General features: G+C 43.5%; 1 protein-coding gene across 15 annotated transcripts in view; it reads left to right on the forward strand.

Annotated features, from left to right (window-relative positions):
• LOC309367264 (uncharacterized protein) overlaps positions 1 to 24,057 on the forward strand; it is a 279,394-nt gene that overhangs the window by 7,599 nt on the left and 247,738 nt on the right. For all 15 annotated transcript variants that reach the window (XR_014166959.1, XR_014166960.1, XR_014166961.1 and 12 more), the window contains exon 3: positions 8,017 to 8,103. Coding sequence is in view for 5 of the 15 variants with exons in the window: in XM_081906678.1 (XP_081762804.1) it covers positions 8,017 to 8,103 (87 nt within the window). In the remaining 10 variants the exon portion in view is untranslated. The remainder of the gene's footprint in view (positions 1 to 8,016; positions 8,104 to 24,057) is intronic.

The raw sequence follows: 24,057 nt of genomic DNA on the forward strand, positions 1-24,057 counted from the left end.
CCTCTCTGAAGACATCTAGAAGAACTAGCATGAAATTATTATTATTAAGAATCAAGGGCCGCAATCCAAAGAACTTCCTAACAATTCCTAAGCATTCCTAGAAGGACCTTGGAATGGTTGAGCTTTGTAAAGTGCTCTTTTCTGTGGGCCCAGCCCCCCAGAGGCATGTATGTCTTGTAAAAGAAATCTAGGGGCTGAGGAAAAAATGGATGGAAAGGATGAACAGTGGACACCAAGAAACACAACACCAAGAAAGACCCAGAGGATGGGCAACTTCTAGGCCTCTGCTCTCCCCACTTATCATGGACCTTTATCTTTAAACTGGACTTGGGCTACATTCACGCCATTCATTAAAAGTGCAGTGATACCACTTTAAACAGTCATAACCCCCCCCCCCAAGAATCCTGAAGCCTACAGGGAGCTGGGAGTTTGTAGGAGACTCCCAGTCCCCCAAGCTACAATTCCCAAAGCGGTTTAACAATAAAAACCTTCTTCCCAGAAAGCTCTGGGAATTGTAGCGGGGGGGGGGGACTGGGAATAACTCTCAGGTCCCTTGACAAATGATAGTCCCCAGGATTCTTTGGTGGAGGGAGCCATGACTACTTAAGGGGGATCACGGCACTTTTAATATATGGTGGAAATGTGACTTCAAACATGGTCACCCTCATGGAGAAGATGTTTAACTCTTTTCCCTTTCTGATGATCCAGCCCTATATATGCTCCCACCAGGCTCAGAAATGCTCCCCCCCCCCGCCCCAGTCAGACTCTGAAATCGGAAGTGAACCTGGCTGTGGGGGAAATATCCTTGGAGAGTCATTTGCATGTGAGAAGTGGTGTTTGCACATCTTGGCTGTAGGTCCTGGAAGACCTGCTCCCTGCCTTGCATGCTTTTCCCACTTGGCCTGGGAGGGCCTGTCTGACTCCAGTTGCAAAAGCTGAGGCTGCTGAATAAACTGTTGGGTTGGGCTATTGTTGGGGAGGGAGGGTGTTGCTGTCATTCACACACACACACACACACACACACACACCTTTTTAAAACGGGATGCTGTGGGTTAAACCACAGAGCCTAGGACTTGCCAATCAGAAGGTCGGTGGTTCGAATCCCCGCAAGGGGGTGAGCTCCCGTTGCTCGGTCCCTGCTCCTGCCAACCTAGCAGTTCGAAAGCACGTCAAAGTGCAAGTAGATAAATAGGTACCGCTCCGACGGGAAGGTAAACAGCGTTTCCGTGTGCTGCTCTGGTTCACCAGAAGCGGTTTAGTCATGCTGGCCACATGACCCGGAAACTGTATGCCGGCTCCCTCGGCCAGTAATGCGAGATGAGCGCTGCAACCCCAGAGTCAGTCATGACTAGACCTAATGGCCAGGGGTCCCTTTACCTTTACCTTTATCTTTTTAAAACGTATTACGAATTATGTAGAAATGGTTGCAATTTGGCATACTTTCTGATGTGTTTTATCTTTGTTTGTGGTTACTTTTGTTGTATTTGTGTTTTTTCATGCTGTTTTAGCCATGGAAAGGTAGCATACAAATAAATGGATGCATGTATGTACGAAAGAGGATTAAGCACCTGTCCTCATCTGGTGATCTTCCTCTGTAAGCACACTTTGGCCCTGCAGGCTCCACAATGACCTCAGTAGTATAAAATGCAGGATTGGATTCAGGTGGTTTCTAAGATTAACTTGGTTTTCAGTCTTCAACCATCTTGATTCCTTTGGGGCACTCTCTAGATGGTTTGCCTTTGATATTTGCAGAGTGTCTTGGCAGAGCTTCTTGACCCCGTGAAAAATGCAAACTTGTGCATTTAAGCAGCAATTGGTATTTTGGTCACCGAAGCCAAATTATGGTGGTAGACCCAAGCTATGTAAAAAAGCTTTCAAGAAGACATTAACACATTTATAGTGTGTTGTGTTCTCAAGGTTCAAGGGCCTATGGCTATAAACCAACTATCCCAAAGTTTTATAATAGATGTGGGAGAGATTGAGAAGAAAGATGTGCATCGTAAAACTTTCTAATTGAACAACACGTACTCATTACCCTGATGTTTTGGGCCCTGTATGAGGAATTTCAGATAACAGGTAAAGTATGTTTACAAGCCCACAACTGGAGAGGAAACCTAATTACAATTCAAAATTTAAAAACGATTTTACAGTGCACTCCTATACTGATCTACTCAGAAATCTAAGTCCTATTCAGTTCATTGAGGTTCCCTTCCAAGAAGGTCATTGGTCATTGGAGCTGTAGTCATTTGAAAGCTGTACATTCAGAGCACACAAACCCAAGTTTTGTTTTATGATGCATGAGTGTGTCTGTCTGTCTGTCTGTCTCTAGGAAAGCTGAATATCACCATCTTCATTATTTAGGGATGTGATGTCCTGTTACTGCGGCAGATTTAGCAGTCATGGGAAAATTTGGAGGCGGGATTCAACTAAGTTGTGTATGTGGAACAAAGTTTGCTTGTGCAACGGGTCTTTCCTGTTTGTCTCCCATGCTCCCACATCTGTTCTGGATAGTTGTTGGGGTGGGAAACCCAGCACTGATTTAGAGATGGCGTGGTGAGGAGGAGATTTGTCTGGAAGAGACAAAACCATGAGCCCAGGTTCAGGCAACATGCTAAACCAAACCGTGGCTGAGCTCACAACAGCACAGCAGTGGGAAGAACAGAGGAAGGGCAAAGCAACCGAAACCCCTCCACTCGCCTGCATGGTTTGGCTTAGTGTTGACATGTAAACTGAGCCATTAGGTTCCAAAGACCTAAAGGAATGAGCAAGTTTTGACCTGTCCCCTAAGTATGGGTAGCATGAGAGACAGCCTAGTTCCAGAACAGGGGTGCCACTATGGTGAGGAAATTCTTTGGCAATCACTCATAGCCAAGTAAGATTGTCTTCCATAAACACGGTTTTAATAGTGAGTCCGTAAGTGACTGTGGAGGCCAATTGTGGATCCATACGTCCTCCCACAGTATGGACATATGTTTCTGAGTGGGAGTTGATCATGGTGAGGGTTTGTCAAGCATGCCTTACTCTTAGTACTTTTCCCCTTTCCATCCTGAGTTTGAGCATCTTCAAAGCCTTTGGTGGAAATAAACAACTAGACATGCAGCAGCTGGGCTTCTTAACAACCCCAGTGCTGGAAAGGGAGGCTATGGGTCAGGGTGTGTGTGTGTGTGTGTGTGTGTGTGTGTGTGTGTGTGAGAGAGAGAGAGAGAGAGAGAGAGAGAGAGAGAGAGAGAGAGAGAGAGAAAGAGAGAGAGATGGTGATGGATCATTGGTGTACATGTTTGTACATGTGATTATGTATGAGAGAATGTATGATGAGGGAAAGGGAACTCACCACCATCCTGTGGCCTTAAATCTGATTGCTTTCTTCCACATGTACCTACTATCTGTTGCTTAAGATCTACCTCAGATGCCCCACTCTGGCTTCCTCCAGTGTCTATTGTTTCATGCCAGCCCAGTCTCTGAGCTGTGTGAAATTTCAGGGGTTCTGGGCATTTACCCAGTGTTTGTGTTTTCTTTGGAATGAGGCACAGAGAAGACTGTGGTGTAATTATGATAAAAGGTTTATTTACACATATATACACTGTTCACAGCATTAACACCCCAACCCAGGGTCTTGCTTCTCCCATAGCTTGTGACACTGGATTCAAGCAGAAACCAGGCATCATTCTGTTTCTCTGGCTTCCCAGCCTGCTGCTTTGCTTCCAGCTTCTAGCTCACATTATTCAACTCTCATTTCTCACCTTTGTCTGTCTTTCTTTTGTATATATTAGTTTTTATTAGTTTCCCAAATTATTACAAATCCATCCAAATTACTTAAATGTAATAGTTTCTTAAAATCAAGTTTCCTGCTCCTGTTGCAAACATATGTCCATCTCATCCTCCTATTGCCACATCTTCTGTTCTTAAATTTCCATTTCATCCATTACTACTTGTTGTCCAATCTAACAGCAAGCCATATTTTCTTCCACACAAGCAGCACCTCTCTGTTATATCTTATAAATATAAAATCCATTTCATGTGTGTAGTCCTTCATAATTTTCACCTTTGTCTTTCTAACTACCAGCTAGTTGAGGGAGGGGGTGCAGCCATTTGCCCTCTGGCACCGAGCCATTTCCTTTGTTGCATTAAATGCCCATTGCCCAGGCTATCGCCTCACCTGGAAGCTAGTCTGGAATTTAAAGGGTCTTAGCATACAACCTACAATTCTTCCTCCAGCTCATAACAGTCTAGTGAGGTCTGGGCCTTTGTGACAGTAACACCAAGCTCTGAAACTCCCTCTTGGATGACGTCTGACCTGCTCCATTGTGGTCGACCTTCCTGTGACAAGCAACAGTTGTGTAGTTTTGAAGCAAAAAAATACTATCATTTGTAATGGCACCTCTCCTGCTTATTTTTGCTGTTCCTACTTATTGCATAAGTGATGTATGGAAGTGAGAGCTGGACCATAAAGAAGGCTGATCACCAAAGAATTGATGCTTTTGAATTATGGTGCTGGAGGAGACTCTTGAGAGTCCCATGGACTGCAAGAAGATCAACCTCTCCATTCTTAAGGAAATCAGCCCTGAGTGCTCACTGGAAGGGCAGATCCTGAAGCTGAGGCTCCAATACCTTGGCCACCTCATGAGAAGAGAAGACTCCCTGGAAAAGACCCTGATGTTGGGAAAGATGGAGGGCACAAGAAGAAGGGGACGACAGAGGACAAGATGGTTGGACAGTGTTCTCGAAGCTACCAGCATGAGTTTGACCAAACTGCAGGAGGAAGTGGGAGACAGTAGTGCCTGGCGTGCTCTGGTCCAGGGGGTCACGGAGAGTCGGACACGACTAAATGACTAAACAACAACAACAAGCTCATTGCATCTCTTTTTAATATCTTTAGCTGCCTTGTTGATGAAAAAGCAATATATAAATGTTTTTTAAAAAGCTAAAGAAAGGCAGATGGCTTTCCATTCCAGGGACCATCTTTAAAATCAGGTCTTTTAGAAGATGATGATGAACACGCACACACACCCCACCTCAAGTGGACCCAACAAACACGAAGCAAGATACCGATATGTAAACACATACTAAAGGGTGCTTTGCTCTCAGGGCATAATGAGAAATAAAAGCCCGAAAATGCAAATCTTATAAAGTTCCTGGGTGGTCCTGATCACGAACATTTGCTAAGTATTATGGAAGTCCCTTGGCAAAGGATTAGCACTTGTTGGCAGCACTGCAGTAAAAGATTAGTCCCAAGAAGCTGTTACATCCTCTTCTGTTAAATGTTCCTTCACTTAAAGAGAGTGGAGCCTCATAGTGACATGAACCTAATGGTACTTATTAGGAGAAAGCTGTGTGCTTCTTAAAATCAAGTCTTACATCCCAGGCCTTTCCCACAGGCAGCAGAAGGTAAAAAAGAAAGAGTTGTCTTTTCAGAATAGGCAGCTGCTTATCCTTTTCATTTTTTTACGAATCCGTGCTTTTAAGATGTGACGCTTATCAGCTTAGGAAGGAATCTGCCATTTAGAAAGCTCAAACTCTAGCATCCCAGAGTAAAATTAGAAAGCAATGACAGTGATAATTTTTATACTGCCTTTCATCATATCAGATTTCAGGATAGAGTGAAGCAAAAATGACTGTGAATAACTTAGAGACTCAAAAGCTTTATACCAATGCTGAGAATTTATCAAATAACCGGAACCGACACTTTTCAAAGGCATCTCCATGTAAAGTGAATTACTGTAGTCTAATAAGGGACGCAGGTGGCGCTGTGGGTTAAAGCCTCAGCGCCTAGGACTTGCCGATCGAAAGGTTGGCGGTTCGAATCCCTGTGGCGGGGTGCACTCCCGCTGCTCAGTCCCAGCGCCTGCCAACCTAGCAGTTCGAAAGCACCTCCGGGTGCAAGTAGATAAATAGGGACTGCTTACCAGCGGGAAGGTAAACGGCGTTTCCGTGTGCGGCTCTGGCTCGCCAGAGCAGCGATGTCACGCTGGCCACGTGACCTGGAAGTGTCTCCGGACAGCGCTGGCCCCTGGCCTCTTAAGTGAGATGGGCGCACAACCCCAGAGTCTGTCAAGACTGGCCCGTACGGGCATGGGTACCTTTACCTTTAATAAGGCAGGCAGAACTTGGATATTGCACCCTCCACTCCCTTTAGATTAGCTGTTCCTGAGACTTTGCTATGGACCTCTGGTTGGTCGCCCTGTTTAGCCAGGGGGCCTGGTAGGAGTTTTTTTCCAATTGGCTAAATTGGCCCGGCCTCTTGGTTTTTTCCGCCTACCTCGTAGCAACCGTCACAACTTTCGTGGCATTTGGCGGTTAGGCACTGGAATGTGTTGTTGGTGTTTCAGGTGGCAAGGTGTGGCCATCGCCTTCCCCGACAATTTTGGGTATTCCGCTAAAGGAATCCGGCGGTCGTGGATCCTGTCCGATGCCCCTGTGGCGGGGGGCCATGACACGACCCTCGGTGACATCAGGAAGAGAGCCTATAGTTGGATTAGCATCAACAGGCTTCCCCTACTGATGGTTAACGAGTGGGTGGAGTCTAATGTTCCGTGTTCCAATGCCTAAGCCAATACCTTCTCACATGCTGTAATCAATAAAGTTGTGGCCTTTACCTTACCCATTAACCTTACATTCTGTGTCCATGTGTCTTTATTCCCCAAGCGGGGATCGGGTCCTCGAATCACAAATTTATATATATATATATATATATATGCACATGCATTCAGAATGTATTTCAGATATATTGCTGATAACTTCCAAATGTTGTACATACAGAGCTAGCATAGGATGTGAGAGTTAGCCTTTGGGTATTTTGTTTGAACCATTTTGGCTGATTTATTGTCTGGCCAAATTCTCCAACAAAGCCTCAAAAGACAAACAATTCCCTTAACCCTGCTTCTGCGGTCTGCGGTAACTCACAAAAGTTTACTTTTGTGAAACTTATTAAGATTTCCATTTTGCAAACCTGTGTGTAAAACAAATATAATAGTCGTACTTTTTCCAAACCGATGATGTTCTTCCTAAATTGGGGTCTCATTTCTATTTTCACATGCTATGAGTTTCCATAAGCAACTCATATTCATTACCATGACAGGGACTTGGGTGTGGATATTAAAATAACTTTGCCCTTCAAGGAGCATTTAATGAAATAAATAAAATAGCAGGACCTGAGATTGTGTAGATATATAATTTCTCTGGTATGGCTTTGTTTCTAGAGTCTTGCCATGAGTTTTTGAGTGTCAATTTTTGAGTTCTCAAATAAGTGCATGTAGTACAAACAGCTAAATCTCCATATTGCTTACATTTGAGTGCTGTAATATGCTCTAAGCTTTACTGCATTTTAGCAGGTTGGACCTATTGCAGACACACTGGTTATCCTCTGTAGGAATGGGGGGTTAATCTCGCAATAGAGGAGAAATTCTATTTAGTGGACATTTAAAGACAAACCTACTTAATTTGCAATTTCCGAAACAATACACAGACCAAAACACTTTGAGATTTGCATTTGCCTGAATTTTGCAGTGCAGTTATCCAGCCAATTAATGCTCGTGGATGCAACCATTCGCCTGTCTCCCCTCTGCACTACCCATGTATAAGATGACCCCCCCCCATTTTTTACTTTATTTTGGAGTGAAAAACCCTTGTCTAATACAAGAGTAATTCATTGACAGAACTCTGCACCCAGAAGGTCTCATGTTCATTCTGCACCCTGACCATTTAAAATAACATGGAGGGATAGGATGTGAAAAAATTGGCCTGCCTCAAGTCTTGGAGATCCACTGTTCACAGAAGAGACAATGCTTGAAAGGCCATTGGTTTTCTTCCGTATAAGACAGCTTCTTGTGTTCATATGATCTGGTCAATATATGTGTCAGCAGCCTTGAGGGATCTGGAGGAAGGGGCGCTCTTTCAACATTTGCAACAGTAAATACTGATAGTCAATAACTGACTTGTGTTTGGCATCCAAACATGGATTTCAATCTTTGATGTTGACTTTCTTATCAATGCTTTACGCTTCTCCCTTTCAATCTGCAGGTTCAGTCCTCTGCTGCATCATACCCCTCCACCCTCCTTTGTTGACAAGAAGCAAGAGGGGTGTGATCACCCATTCACGTGGAATATGTAAGTATTTTGATGCCTTCAACACAATGGACTGTGCATGGAATGTTAATGATCTTCTTCTTTGGAGATCACTCGTAGCCAAGTAAGATTGTCTTCCATGAACACGGTTTTAGTAGTGAGTCCATAAGTGACTTTGGAGCCAATTCTGGATCCACACGTCCTCCCACAGTGGGAACATAAGTTTCCGGGTGGGAGTTGATCATGGTGAGGGTTTGCCAAACGTGCCTCCCTCTTAGCATGTTTCTCCCTTTCATCCTGAGTTTGAGCATCTTCAAAGCCCATGACACCTTTGGTAAAGGCTGTTCTCCAACTGGAGTGCTCACAGGCCAGTCTTTCCCAGTTGTCAAGTGCTTATACTACATTTTTAAAGATTTGTCTTGAGAGAGTCTTTAAACCTCTTTTGTTGACCACCAGCATTACGCTTTCCATTTTTAAGTTTGGAATAGAGTAGTTGCTTTGGAAGATGATAAGCATCTGCACAAAATGACCAGTCCAACAAAGTTGATGTTGAAGAATCATTGCTTCGACATTGGTGATCTTTGCTTCTTCCAGTACACTGGCATTAGTTCACCTGTCTTCCCAAGTCATGTCTAACATTTTTTGGAGACTCTATTGCTGGAATCTTTCGAGGAGCTAGATATTGCGTTTATAAGTGGTCCATGTTTCTCAAGCATACAGTAAGGTTGGTAGTACAATAGCTTTGTAAACATGCATTTGGGTTTCCCTGTGAATGTCCCGGTCCTCAAACACTCTGAACTTCAGTTGGGAGAAAGCTGCGCTCACAGATCTCAGGCGATGTTGGATTTCAGCATCAATGCTGGCCCTTGTGGAAAGATAACTGCCCAGGTAGGAGAAGTGATTGACACACACTGGGCTGTGAGTGGAATGTTAAAGATAACAGCCCCTCTGCAGGAACCAGGCAGTAAAGTATTCACTTAGAGCGGAAATGTATGGGCAATGAAACCATAATACATGTAGGCCAAGCAATCCCAAAGATGGATGTGAGCCTGCCAAGGTCCTCCCAGTCCTGTTGCCCTGCCTGCCCAGTTCAATTCATCTTCCCATTCAGGGCATGCTGGAGTAAGTCCTGTAATTACCAGCTAAGCTGTGCTTGCTGCTGACAAGTGGTGATAGCAGTAAGGAACAGCAGCACGCTCTTATTACAGGCCTGGAATAAGTTTAGACGAGCATGGTTTGCCCCATTGCTGCTCAAATGCTTCTGGGAAGTGGCAACAGCAGCTTCTTGGAAGGAGAGATAGTGGGGCTTATGCATTAGACCAGAAAAGGCTTGGGGGGCAGCGTCGGCGTCTTGTTGCTACATGATAAAGCAAAACTCCACTCATTATTCTCGCATCCCAAGCAGCAAATGGTTAAAGAATGCTATAACAGACAATTTAAAATCCGAGACATTCCTGAAACCTTTGTGCATCAGACGTCCCCCCGCCCCCTACCCCAAGATGAGGCAGTAGGGTTAACCACTAAAATGAGCTATTTTATTTGACGTGAACAAACAAGGTTTTGATGGGTTTGGTCAAAGTGGTTAACAAATACCAATGGGCTTGCCGCTTCATGATATTTTCTCAGGGTTAATGTATGTCGAGCCATGCCTGGAATTTTATATTACTTTCTAATGGGCGCTCTCCTGTGTGTTTTCAAAGCTTTTTTGGGGGGGGTCGGAGGTGTGTTTGAGATGGGGTGTTTGGAGATAGTGGGTGTGACACACAAATCTTGCGCATAGAGCGGTTACGCAGACTTCCGCGTTCACAAACCATTTGAAAACCTTCCCACTGAGAGACGCCAGCAGTAAGCCATATGCGCTATTCAGATCTGAAAACACAATGAAAATGCTTTTGTGGTTCACAACTGGTTGCAAAGAGTAAATGAGGCATGCCAAAGAATTCCTTCTTTTGTAGAAACATACATGAGTGTGTTATTTTGGTGTTTTGACTTGAAAGCCTTTCCCCTCATTTTCCCTCCACTTTCTTTCTAAGCAAAAAGCAGCTGCATATTTTCATAGATCACAATTATCAGATGATGGCAATTTATAGCCTACGTTGTGGAGGGTTCCGGTGAACCACATCCCTACCAAACACTCTGCCTAGTCAGCAAAGTTTCCCCAGAAACAGGCGTTTTGCTCTGGCATAAGTATGTTTCTATAGAGGCCTTCAGAAACAAACCCAGCAAAACTCATTCCTTAGTGAATGGCAAAGATACCCTTGAGGCTGAAGAGCTAATAATCTGTTCCATTATGTGGTCCTTTGGGCACCAATAACCCCCAAAACGGTTCTGGAAGTTTCCTTTTTTTAAAAAAAGAGCTACATTCTTGTGCCTGAGTTGGCCCAAAACACTTTTCTTCTTCAAGTGGAACAGCAGGTGGTGGCCCCCAACCCCACAGGTCAAGATACAGAATACCCAGAACTAAGGATGGGCTGCCCATACTGCTTTTTCTGTTTCCCATTTTTCCAATCTTAAGTTCAGTTCTTTGTGTTTCCAAATCAGTATGCAATTTATTTTTCAAGTCCTTGAGAAATGTAATCAAGATTTCAATGCAAATTTCACCTAACGTACACATGTTTGCATGCACCTTTGGCTAACGTATACATTTTTGCGGCACTGCTTTCCCTCATGCAAAACATTTTTTTGTATGCTATATTTGCCAATAAATGCATTTACATGCACACTTTATATATTGGTATGTACATTTCTGGGCATGTTTCTTGGCTGGAGAACGGCATCACAAAACTTTGGAGAAGTACAAAGTTTGAAGGATGGCTGTGTATCGGTTTGGAAAGTGTGGATTAAGTAAGTTCTGCTTTATGCGCAAACTGAGTTTAATTTATGTCCCATCCCTATCCAGGGCCAGCCAAGCTATTTTTGGCACTTGAAGCAGAAACTCCCACAAGCATTTCTCTTTGCTGCCCAAGAGTAAAATGTGACATAATAAATTAAATAATTACTGGCTTCTCCCGACACTCCAAATCTGCTGCCTGAGGCAACTGCCTCACCAACAGTAGGGCCGGCCTTGCTTTTGTCCCTGAGGATGTTTGCTGCCAAAACACGTAGGACATCTCGATTTTTATAAGGACGTTCGGTCAATTTAGAAACGTTCTGCAGTTCTGTTTTGAGGCCTTGCCTCAACTTTTGTGCCCTTGTGTTAGGTGTGCCCCATTAGGTTCTTCTTAGAGAACATCAATATTTGGTAGGGTTGTGGGACCAAAATAGGTTAGCCCAGCCAAGCGTGGAGCAGGACGGCAGTACTCACCCAGACTTCCACTGGAGCTCTTATTTGCCAAGAAACATTCGGCCTCTGCTTTTCCCAGCTCCCACAAATTCAAGGAAGGCATCAGATCAGAGGTTCCGAAATTGTGGTCCACAAGCTTCATTCAAGTGCTCTGTGGCATTCCTATGGATTTTAAGTGGTCCCAAGAACCTCAGCAATTTTCAAGCAGTCCTTGGGGAAAAGTTTGGGAGCCATTGCCTTAGAAAAATACCACAGGCAGGTTCAAACGCAATGCACTCCTAGGAAATTGTTTGTTAGGGGAGCGTTCACATAATGAGCTGATGGTTTCCATTATTTCCTATGGGGACCTTTTCAATCGGTGATCTCTACCCCTCTCCCACCACAGTTTCTTCCTTAAATGGCTGCAGCCAAAGGAAAGACTGATTTGTCCGATTTCCCTGACTCTCTGATTGGTCTGATCTCTACCCTGTTGGGAAACTGTGTACGTGCAGCTACTCACACAGAGTCAGTTAAGGTTTGGCAGACAGCCAGAAGGCAGTCTGAAGGAGTAAGTCTGCCTGGTGATAACAGAGACATGGAGACCGCTCCCTGATTGGTCAAGCTCTCTCAAGGGAGTGATAATTAATGGATAACTAACTGGAATGTGTTAGTTTGGAGTTTGTGAGTTCGGAGTTCTGTGTCAGTGTAGGAGTTGTGAGTCGTGTCAGATAGAGCTAGCAAAAGATCTGTGATCTGTTCCTGTAAATAGTTCACTGTATATAATAAACACCTAAGTACAAGTTCCTGGTTCCTGCTTCGTCTATCCCGTCTGCAGCCAAGTCGCCAATTGCTTCCGTGGATTCTGCGTTTACTCTGCTAAGTCTGGCTAAGGTCCTGCAACTAGACAGAAAGTTGCGAAACACCAATAGGTTTTGCCAATATACCCGCCTCCTTTTCTCCATGGTTCCTGCCCCAAATGGCTGCCATCGACCAGCAAAGCTCAAACAAGTAAGGAAGTGGAAAAACTGTGCCACTTGGTTATCTGAAACAGCTGTGCATGTAGTGAGATTTGGGCATATTTCTTATGTTCAGATAAATGATTTTTTTCCATAATGAGTGGGCGGATACTGGGACCTGCATGTTTATGTAATATATCTCCTTTTGGCAAATGCAGCTTATCTTGAGCCACATTCTGTGGCCTCCAGTGCTACAGTTCAACAGAGGCAACCTTTGGCACAAACAGTGGACTGTGGCTTTTGATATGATGAGTTCCAAACTCCTCAGTTCTGGTCCCCTCACCCCGCAGAACCATGCTGTATGCAGTTGTGATAGAATTTAAAGTTGTGGGGATGGAGAGAGACTTTGCCCATGGCTAAGGAATGAATTTGTGCCATGGGACGCGGGTGGCGCTGTGGGTTAAACCACAGAGCCTAGAACTTTCCTATCAGCAGGTCAGCGGTTCAAATCCCCATGACGGGGTGAGCTCCTGTTGCTCGGTCCCTGCTCCTGCCAACCTAGCAGTTTGAAAGCATGCCAAAGTGCAAGTAGATAAATAGGTACCACTCTGGCGGGAAGGTAAACGGTGTTTCCGTGCACTGCTCTGGTTCGCCAGAAGCGGCTTAGTCATGCTGGCCACATGACCTGGCTCCCTTGGCCAATAAAGTGAGATGAGCACCGCAACCCCAGAGTCGGCCATGACTGGACCTAAAGGTCAGGGGTCCCTTTACCTTTACCTTAAATACAGCTTGGACTTTTATCTATTTTAGGTTTAGGTATGCAAGCAGCCACAGGCTTCTGATTCTGATGGGAACTTTGTGTGGGAGCTGCTTGGAAGTACCTGTGCATTTAACCAAAATAATAGCAAGTGACAAGTACACAATATACCTTCTTTGTTTCTGCTGCTTCATCCTTGATTCCACCTTGCATTATAAGTCACCTTTTATCTCCTAAGTTTGAAGATGCTGGACATCACTGAATACACAAATAAGTGCCCACAGAGTGGCAGTTTTGGAGAGTTGCAGAGGAGAGTCAAAGAACTGAGTCCAGACTCTAAAGAAAGCTGGGAGCATCTTGGGGTGATTATGGTTCCTTCTGATGACCTGTTGTGAGTAGAAAGGCATGGGGGAAAACCCCGGAAAAATATAGGTAACATCTCATTTTCCTCCAACCTAATTTTTCCAGTTGGGACAAAAAAATGTTCTGCCTTTTTTTCTGGGCCTTCACATCTCTGAGTGGGGTGGAATGAACTTTGGGTATCTGTCAAAGTACTTCACCTGCATATTTACAAAAACACCTTGGAGGCTGGCCTCAACCAGAGCAAGGGCTTTTTTGGCTGTGGCTCCAATCTGGTGGAACGCTCTGTCACAAGAGACTAGGGCCCTGTGGGACTTGACATCTTTCCGCAGGGCCTGCAAGACAGAGCTGTTCCACCAGGCCTTTGGTCAGGGCACAGCCTGACCCCCTCCTTTGGCAATCCTCACAGAACTCTAGCCCAATGGTCACCATTAATCTGAGTTGAACTGATTTTATAATGAAATGATTTTAGAATGTTGTATCATTTTACAGTGGTACCTCAGATTAAGTACTTAATTCGTTCCGGAGGTCCGTTCTTAACCTGAAACTGTTCTTAACCTGAAGCACCACTTTAGCTAATGGGGCTTCCTGCTGCCGCTGCGCTGCTGGAGCATGATTTTTGTTCTCATCCTGAAGCAAAGTTCTTAACCTGAGGTAATATTTCTAGTTTAGTGGAGTATGTAACCTGAAGCATATGTAACCTGAAGTGTATGTAACCTGAGGTACCACTGTACTGTTGTTAGCCGCTCTGAGCCCGGCTTCAGCTGGGGAGGGCAGGATATAAATAATTTATTATTATTGTTATTATTATTATTATTATTAAGACACAAATTCCAGTAAGCCTCCAGCAGAGTCCATACCTTGAAAATCACAATACCCCATAAACATCTCACCACTTGGAGAACTGGGGCTTGAGTACCAGTAGATATATATACATATATATATCTCTGGTGAGGAGTGCTTCCTGATGACAGGGTAGTTTCTCCTCAAATTCTCTAAATATTTCTCATCTTTGTGACCATTAGTTTTGAAAGATACCCCCCTCATCCCTGAAAGGAAAAGCGAGACGTGGTTATTCAATGCTGACATCTTGGCAACAATTATGGGGAAAGTTGTTTAAGTTGTTTCAGGGTCAAGCAAAGATGACAAGTCAGACGATGCCTCCAGATGCCAAAGAAGTTAATAGTCTGTGTAATGCTAACTTCTCTAAATTCCTAGAATTGCTGTGGTCTCAAATATTTTTGGTATTTTTTTACTTTTGTAGATTCAGTAAAATGCTCTGCTAGTGCATATCTCAGCAAAAAGGTAACTCCCTGACACTGCATATACTTGAAGAAGTAAAATATCCCATATAAAATAGATTGGAGCTGCGCTGGCATTAAATATGATCTTGGATTCTATACTTCAGTGTATTTATTTCTCGTGCACCAAACTTATCAGATTCAAGGTCTGATACCAAGAAAAATTCAGATAAAGAGGGTGGCAGTGGTATGAGGAGAGGACAGGACAGGACAGGACTTTTTGGAAACTCTATTCTTTGAGGGTTGAGTGAAGCCAATACCTTCATGGGCCAATAGTCTGACTCAGTAGAAGTCAACTTCCTATGTTCCTAGAATTCCTCTCCATGATATCTGAATGGTATAGTGCAGTGGTTCTCAACCTGTGGGTCCCCAGCTGTTGTTGGACTACAACTCCCATTATTCCTAGTCAGCATGACCAGTGGTCAAGGATGATGGGAGTTGTAGTCCAACAACATCTGGGGACCCACAGGTTGAGAACCACTGGTATAGTGGTTCGTGTTGGTCTACAAGGGAGGCCTGGGTTCTGATTCCCCTTTCAGTTCACCTTAGGCTATCTTGGACCATGTCTTAGCCTACTCCATTTCAAAGAGTTGTGAGGTTGAAAGGGAGAGCATGTATACACCTCGAACCCCTTGGAGGAAAGGTGGGATGTGAATGAAATAAAACGTTTTAGAAGGGTTGTAAGGCATAGTGAATGTCTATATGGAAGAGAGGTCCGTTTTGTGAATCCCCATGGTGCAAATAGTGGGTGAATTATGGGGGGGGGGGAGAGATAGCAAGCCTGAATGAAATCCACAAGCCCTGCCTCCTCCCAAGGGTCATGGTTGAGTGACAGAACATCCACTTTGTATTCAGAAGGTCCCTAGTTCGTTTCCCAGCATCCCTAGCTAGGGTTGGAAGAGCTCCTCTCTGAAACCCTGGAAAGTCATTAGCAGTCATTACTCAGTCATACTGAGCTAGACGGACCTGTAGTCTGGTTCAGTCTAAAGCCGCTTTTTATGTTCCTAATTGTAGCCTTTAAACACAATAGGAAGAGGACAAACGCAACAAGCAAGTAGCCTAGACTTTTAGAGGTCTCTGCATCTCAGAAACAATTGGTGATGTGATCAACCTGTGTCTCCACTGTACCCATGGGACGTGGGTGGCACTGTGGGTTAAACCACAGAGCCTAGGACTTGCCGATCAGAAGGTTCGTTGTCTCTCAAGATGGACAGATGCCAACAACAACTTACAGAGGCATGTGGGTGAATGCATTACGAAAAGTTAGTAACAGAAGTCCAGACTTCAGTGGCAATGCTTAGTACATTTTAGCTGTGTAGGAACTCTTTGCATCACAATAATGGTATCATTTGGAAATGTTATATGGAGATACCACGTGCCAAGATGGGCAACTCTCATTCCTAGCTCCTCCATTATGCCCAAATGATACCCTCTGGTTTAATTTGTGACATTTAAACTCCATGACAAGGAAGGGACGTGGGTGGCGCTATGGGTTAAACCACAGAGCCTAGGACTTGCCAATCAGAAGGTCGGCGGTTCGAATCCCCGCGATGGGGTGAGCTCCTGTTGTTCGGTCCCTTCTCCTGCCAACCTAGCAGTTTGAAAGCACGTCAAAGTGTAAGTAGATTAAATAGGTACCGCTCCGGCGGGAAGGTAAACGGCGTTTCCGTGCGCTGCTCTGGTTTGCCAGAAGCGGCTTTGTCATGCTGACCACATGACCCGGAAGCTGTACGCCAACAAGGTGTTGGCCAAGCTGCACCTGAAGCGAAAAGCAGGTTGATCCTCCTCCCACCCACACTTTGCCAAGAACAGAGGCTGAAACTTATTTGCAAGTCTCAGAGCGTCAACTTGAGCGGACCCTTAAACAAACAAATTCTGATTAGGGGCTGAATGATGGGCTCGTCTGACAGCTATGTGGTCGGTACACTCACTGGTCCCAACCAGAATGAATCACAAGTTCAGAAAAACAACATGTGGGAGGATTTTTATATATGTATATTTGGTGTTTGTTCAGACTTGTGTGTACTCTGCTCTCTAAAAGGGCTACTCTGTGCTGGTAGCCAGCTACTGACTACTTTAAATGCTGCCATGCCCATTCACAGATTGTAGATAAAAGATAATGGCAGTATCTTTGGAGTGCTGCAGAATACCTTCCCTGTTGCTCAACTAAACTGTGGGGCTGTAAAAACTTCTTGATAAGTTTTCTTTCTGTCCCCCCCCCTCAAAGATTTGTGCATGCTAAAGTTAGGTAGCTTACAAGTGGGACTTACTTCTAGGCAAGTGTGCTTAGGATTGCAGTCTTAAGATCTCATAGTTATATTCCCATAGCCTGGGCTGGAACCAAACAGCAATCGTTTCAGTCACAGCAATGTATGGCCCTTATTCGGGGTAGTTTGGCCAGGGCTCCTCTTCTATATAAGACAGTCCTCAATTTAAAGGCCTCTCAGTCTTCCTTTTGAAGGAATCTCTTATTTGAAGGGCTGTCTAATCCAGGTGTGGTTCAAAGATCGAGAACCACCAGAAAAGGGTCCTTGAAGTTACCTAACAACAGTTAGCATGTGGGCAGTACACTGAGAAGACACACATGTCACCTGGCCGCAGTCTTCCCCACAATTTATTTATTTTTTAAATTATAGCAATTATAAAGGTAAAGGGACCCCTAACCATTAGGTCCAGTCATGACTGACTCTGGGGTTGCGGCGCTCATCTCGCTTTACTGGCTGAGGGAGCCGGCGTACAGCTTCCGGGTCATGTGGCCAAGCATGACTAAGCTGCTTCTGGCAAACCAGAGCAGCGCACGGAAACACTGTTTACCTTACCACTGGAGCGGTACCTATTTATCTACTTACACTTGGACGTGCTTTCAAACTGCTAGGTTGGCAGGAGCAGGGACCGAGCAATGGGAGCTCACCCTGTCGTGGGGATTTGAACCGCTGACCTTCTGATCGGCAAGTCCTAGGCTCTGTGGTTTAACCCACAGCGCCACCTGCGTCCCTCAATTATTTATATACATTTTCATATAAATCAGCATATGCTCTTTTTTTACCCTTTTTTATAATGGGCAAGTGTCCACCTTACCCAGGGAGAAAGCAATCTACAGTGGACCCTTTAGATACAAACTTAATTTGTTCCAGGGGTCCGTTTGCACCCTGAAAATAACATAAATAAGGGCTGGCTTCTGGCATGATTGTTTATGCGCATGCGCATGGCACGCAGGGGTGCTTCTGCACATGCGCACGGTGAAACCCGGAAGTATACACTTCTGGGTTTGCCATGGCCGAAACCCAAAGATTCCATATTCGGAGGGATACATAAGTAGAGGTACGACTGTATTTGTCTTTGTGTGTTTTTGAACTGTTTCTCCAAAGCGACCAAGTTCCTATCTGGTTTAGGCCAGGACCTCCATCCTCCAGGGCCCAGCCTTGCTGCAGATTCGTTTTCTTCTTGAGAAACTGCATGATGCATAGTTCAGTTCAAATTGGACGCTATAAACAATGCCTACCAAAAACGATTCTGGAGACGAGCCATGTGATCTGTAGCCTTTGGCTGCTGTTTGGTTCATTGTAATCTGGAACTAGTTAGCAGTGACCAAAAAGCCGAATAACCATCTGATGGGTTTCCGGTTGATTCTCTTCAGTTTCTCCTCAAACATATGTCTCCCATAGAACCCATAATTAAAACAGGACCTCTCAGAAGTAGCTATGCATTTGTGGTTTTAACTCTTTGTTTTACAGATGCCTCTGCCTTTTGAGGACAGTGTAGATGATAGATGGGTCTAGGCAGCTTCTGTTGCATGTCCTGATTCGTCACTAGATTGATGCCTTGTTTAGTGTCTTGGGGCAAGAGACCAACCGGCAAGGTCATGTCTTGGGCTAATTCACAGACAATTTGGCTGTGAAAACCTATCAAGGCTATGGATTAGGCATCTCATAGGAAGAAAATTATCTCATGGTCCAGGTTGTATTGGTTTTGCAAATGAAAAGGATGGTCCGGTTGTTACAGCTGTAATAAAGGAGCTGAAAAGCACTGGAATCAACAAACGATGAAATTAATTATCGAGAGATGATACAAAATTGGAATCAGGTTGTGTAACGTACAAGGACCTAATATAGAGGATTGTTAAAAGTAAAATTTAAAAATCAATTGTATTACAAAAGCTGTATTAGAAGAGTTGTGAGCCTAACCCTAATTACCCAGGTGGGAGTAAGTCCCACTGAATTCAATGGGACTTTCTACTGAGTGTACATGATTAGGTTTGTGATGTAAATAGGGGTGAGTGAATCTGTCTATTCCCACCCTTCTCATTTTCTCATTTTCCCAGTTTTCACTTCATTTCTTCTCTCTCTCTCTCTCTCTGTAAATTCTCATGAAAATTAATTAGCCTTTGAGTGCAAATTTCTCCTAATCACTTCTATGCAATTTTGCACTATGGACTCATTTTGTAAAGCAATATCCCCTAATACAATGCATTTTGTGCTTTATTTTCACCCGATGTATCCATTCTATGCCTACTTTACCCTGATATATACATATTTGTATGTATTACTTTGCTGAAGAACTTCATTACAAAATTCAAAGAAGTGTGAATTTTGAAGAATTTCTTTGGTCGCTCAGTGTTTCAAGAGCTTGAAGGATTATGGAAGCATGGACATAGCTTAGTGACAGAGCAACTGCTTTGCATGCAGAAGTTCCCAGGTTCAATCCCCAGTGTCTCCAGGTAAGGTAAAAAGTAAAGGACCCCTGGACAGTTAAGTCCAGTCAAAAGTGACTATGGGGTTGCGGCGCTCATTTCGCTTTTCAGGTCAGGCTGAGGGAGCCGGTGTTTGTACACAGACAGCTTTCTGGGTCATGTGGCCAGCATGACTAAACTCCTTCTGGTGCAATGGGACACCGTGATGGAAACCAGAGCGCACAGAAATGCTGTTCACCTTCCCGCCACAGTGGTACCTATTTATCTACTTGCACTGGTGTGCTTTCAAACTGCTAGGTTGGCAGGAGCTGGGACAGAGCAGCGGGAGCTCACTCTGTTGTGGGGATTCAAACTGCCAACCTTCCGATTGGAAAGCCCAAGAGGCTCAGTGGTTTAGATCACAGCACCACTTGCATTTTCCCCAGGTAGGGCTGGGAGAGATCCCTGCCTGGAAACCTAGCAAGCTTCTGCCAATCAGTGTACACAAGTTTGAGCTCAATGAACCAGTGTTCTGAAACAGTATAAAGCAGTTCCCTGTGTTGCAGTTTGCAGAGTATGCTGACATCCTCACTTTTGACTTTTAGGCATCTTTTGAAGACTTAAAAAAAAGGCCTATACAGTTGTTGATTTTTTTTATATTAATAGAAATACATACATAAACAGAAATTAAACCTATACAAAAATTTTTCTCAGTAATGTATCAGTTACATTCATATTAAATTAAAAGAAGGAAAAACGATGTCTATTTTAATACTAACTCCCACTCCACCAAAGGTGCCCTTCCCATATTTCTTCTATTGGTATAGTAAATAAGGTAATACCAGGTTCTAACAAAAGTAGCTCATTTACCTTGGCCTCTTAGTGTTTTTATATTGTTTGTATATCCCTCCAGAAGTGCTGCTTGCTAGACCTTTTGAAAGAACAATGAAGTTCTTTCTTTTCTTTTTCTTCTTTTAAATTTTTTTATTCAAAATTATAACAAACATATTATCCGAAAACATATCATCCTTGTCCCCCCCATTTTTCCTCCCTCCCTCCCTCCCCCACAAAACCCACCCACCCCCCGACTTCCCTCAGTTTCAGTCTTTGGTTTCTCTGAGACTCCTGTTTTCTGCATGTTACAAAGTTGTATAGATCCTCAAACTATTTAGCTGATTATTATCAATAAAAAGTTTGTGAATGTTTATTCAAAACCTGCCAAGGAGTCCCGTTCGCTTTGTTGCATCTTCAGATACTTTGTAAAGGGTTCCCATTCATCCTTAAAGTCACAGTTATCCTTGTCCTGCAGCTTATATGTCAGTTTTGTCAGTTCTGCATAGTCTGTCAATTTTTCTTGCCATTATTGTTTAGTTGGGGTTCTTTCAATGTTGAAGTTCTTTCAATGCCAGCCCTTATGTGCCTTTGCTTTTCTGCTGATTTTTACTTACAAGATTTCAGCTGAATATAGAACCACAGGAATCTATGTTGCTATGTTTTGGTTCATTGTTTTAATTTCACTCTTTTGTAGGTTTTTTTTTACAGTTTATAAATAAAATATATAGCTAAAGCACATTGGGCCACTAGGAACTTGTAAATACATGCCTTTTTGTTTTGAGTTTAAGTGTGTGTGTGTGTAGTTTGCATACTTGCAGTGATGTGAAAAAATTACTATTTTAATAACAATGGGACAACCAGAAACCAACAATGTTTGAAAATGTCTCAAGCTTTTAACAATTATTTTTGGGAGATGGAACAAAAAAATTCCTAAAATCCTTACAAGGTGAGGTTGCTTTCTCTTTCTAGTACCCAATATCATCACAGAACACTTACAAAATGTCAACAACTTGTGATTTGTCTGACATCTTTATGTTTCAAATTAAATGGACATACAATCAAATAGGGCAAGCATATCAACCTTGCTACTAAATTGTCTAAGTTGGTCAACCATTGGCCCACTGCCCACTCTTCATAAGGAATGTGCCCGGAAGATGCTGTGTGTGTGTGTTGTGGTTGTGGTTTTATTTACAAGCCAGTCTGAGCAGGTTGTATGGCAGTTTGTGGCTTGGAAATTTCCAGAGTGACTATCAAAGTGTGTAACCTCTTCCAGGTGGTAGCAGATGGGTGTGAGAGGGTTTATGTTGATGTGGAAATGAAGTCACTGTGGTTTATCTAGGGTGAATGGAATGGAAATTCATGTTCATTCTTCCTTCCACCATGCCAATGATTGATATTCCTGTCAAGCAAATTGTAATGATTGTATTAGTGATAACTGGCAGAACCGTCTTTTCCAATGGGTCAGATCCTACTCCCAGAAAAAAAACCAAGGTTGAAAGTGGTAAATGATGAGGTGTTCTGGTATGTTTCGCGACATAAGCCCAAACCAATCTGGTTGCCAATACAAGAACTGGCTAAACATTGTTGCTTATAATGGGGGGATTCTTGGGTCATCAGAGTTGGGGGGGAGATGCTTTAAATTTCATCTGATCTCTTTGACCCAAACACATCTACCTTGCAAAGTACTTTGAGGTTTTTTTTTCTACAACCATTAGGCATATAAACGCTGTGAAATGAAATAGAAAAATAAATAAATAAATACAAGTCATGTTGAGCCACTGAAATTGTAATTTATGCCAGCTAAGAAAATAAGGCATCCATGGTGTGTCTATATAGAACAGGGGTCAGCAAACTTTTTCAGCAGCGGGTCGGTCCACTGTCCCTCAGACCTTGGTGGGGGGCCAGACTATATTTTGGGGGAGAAGTGAACAAATTCCTATGCCCCACAAATAACCCAGAGATGCATTTAAATAAAAGCACACATTCCACTCATGTAAAAACACCAGGCAGGCCCGACAAATAACCCAGAAATGCATTTTTAATAAAATGACACTTTCTACTCATGTAAAAACACCCTGATTCCCGGGCTGTCTATGGACTGCATTTAGAAGGCAGTTGGGCTGGATCCGGCTCCTGGGCCTTAGTTTGACTACCCATGATATAGAGAGAAGAGCAATGCTGCTGTGAAAAGGGAGGTTGAGAACTTGCAATGTTAAGTTAGTAGGTGACCCAAGAACAATTTTTGGCATTACTTGGTAAAACTAAAAAGGTGATAATAAATAAATGTGATAATTAGATGTTCATGAGAGTGACACATCTTTTGCTCTGTACCAGCTATTCTGGACTGCCTATTCACAATACGCCACCCAATTTGGTGCTGATTGTACAGTCCAATGAAGTTAGTGTTTCTGTTTTGTGATAGCACCACCAGGACTTCCCAAGCAAAACTACTGAGCTTGACGACTGATTACTTGGAAAGCATGTGACAAATGAATTAATGCTTCTGTAGATTATGGCACTATTTTAACTGAGGTCTAAAGCCAAAACTACTAAACATTCTGCTCACCCCCCTGCTTATATTTAAATTGTTGTTGTTGTTGTTGTTTAGTCGTGTCCGACTCTTCATGACTCCATGGACCAGAGCACGCCAGGCACTACTGTCTTCCACTGCCTCCCGCAGTTTGATCAAACTCATGCTAGTAGCTTCGAGAACACTGTCCAACCATCTCGTCCTCTGTCGTCCCCTTCTCCTTGTGCCCTCCATCTTTCCCAACATCAGGGTCTTTCCCAGGGAGTCTTCTCTTCTCATGAGGTGGCCAAAGTACTAGAGCCTCAGCTTCACGATCTGTCCTTCCAGTGAGCACTCAGGGCTGATTTCCTTCAGAATGGATAGGTTTGATCTTCTTGCAGTCCATGGGACTCTCAAGAGTCTCCTCCAGCACATATTTAAATTAGCTTCTTCTTTTCCTGAGCTTTCTAGAAGAATGCACAGAAAATATTCAGATTCATTACTGAAAATTAGTCAAGGGAGTCTCAACAACCTACAGAGGATGGTTCCCCATCTCTTCTTTAGCTGTACTCATGATATACCGTATTTTTTGCTGTATAAGACTCACTTCTTCCCTCCTAAAAAGTAAAGGGAAATATGTGTGCGTCTTATGGAGCGAATGCAGGCTGTGCAGCTATCCCAGAAGCCAGAACAGCAAGAGGGATCGCAGCTTTCACTGCGCAGTGATCCCTCTTGCTGTTCTGGCTTCTGAGATTCAGAATATTTTTTTTCTTGTTTTCCTCCTCCAAAAACTAGGTGCGTCTTGTGGTCTGTTGCATCTTATAGAGCGAAAAATACGGTAATTATATCTATATGTTTATAACGTGAGAGGCTTTCTGTTCTCAGATTTGTTAAAGCCCACCGCCACTGCTTAAGATTATCGTGCGAAGATGACTTTAAGTCTTGGCACTCTGAGGTGATGTAGCTTCTCTTGGTACAAGTTAACGTGCTTTGAGAGGTCACTTGTAAACACTTCTCTGCTACAGGCTGTTTCTTCAAGTCAGATTGTTATAGGTCAACTAATTTAAGATGTTTCTCTTTTTGGAAGATGTTTTTACGTGCAAAAAGAGAATGAACTCCTTGCATGGGAAGAGGTCACACAAATGGAAAGAGTTTTGATATGGTACCATTGTTATAGTTGCCCCTTTGGTGCATCATAAAGCTGTGTAATCCTTACAAAATCTACATTAACAAGGTGACACATTGCTTTGTTTCCAGATCACTTCTACCTCCCACAGATAGTATTGTTCTGTTTTCCATCATAGTAGAGAACCTGAAGGCTTTACAGAGTTGTTGAATCATTGCTTAT

This window comes from Podarcis melisellensis (genome assembly GCF_964234715.1).
Source record: "Podarcis melisellensis genome assembly, chromosome: 3".
Classification (NCBI taxonomy): domain Eukaryota; kingdom Metazoa; phylum Chordata; class Lepidosauria; order Squamata; family Lacertidae; genus Podarcis; species Podarcis melisellensis.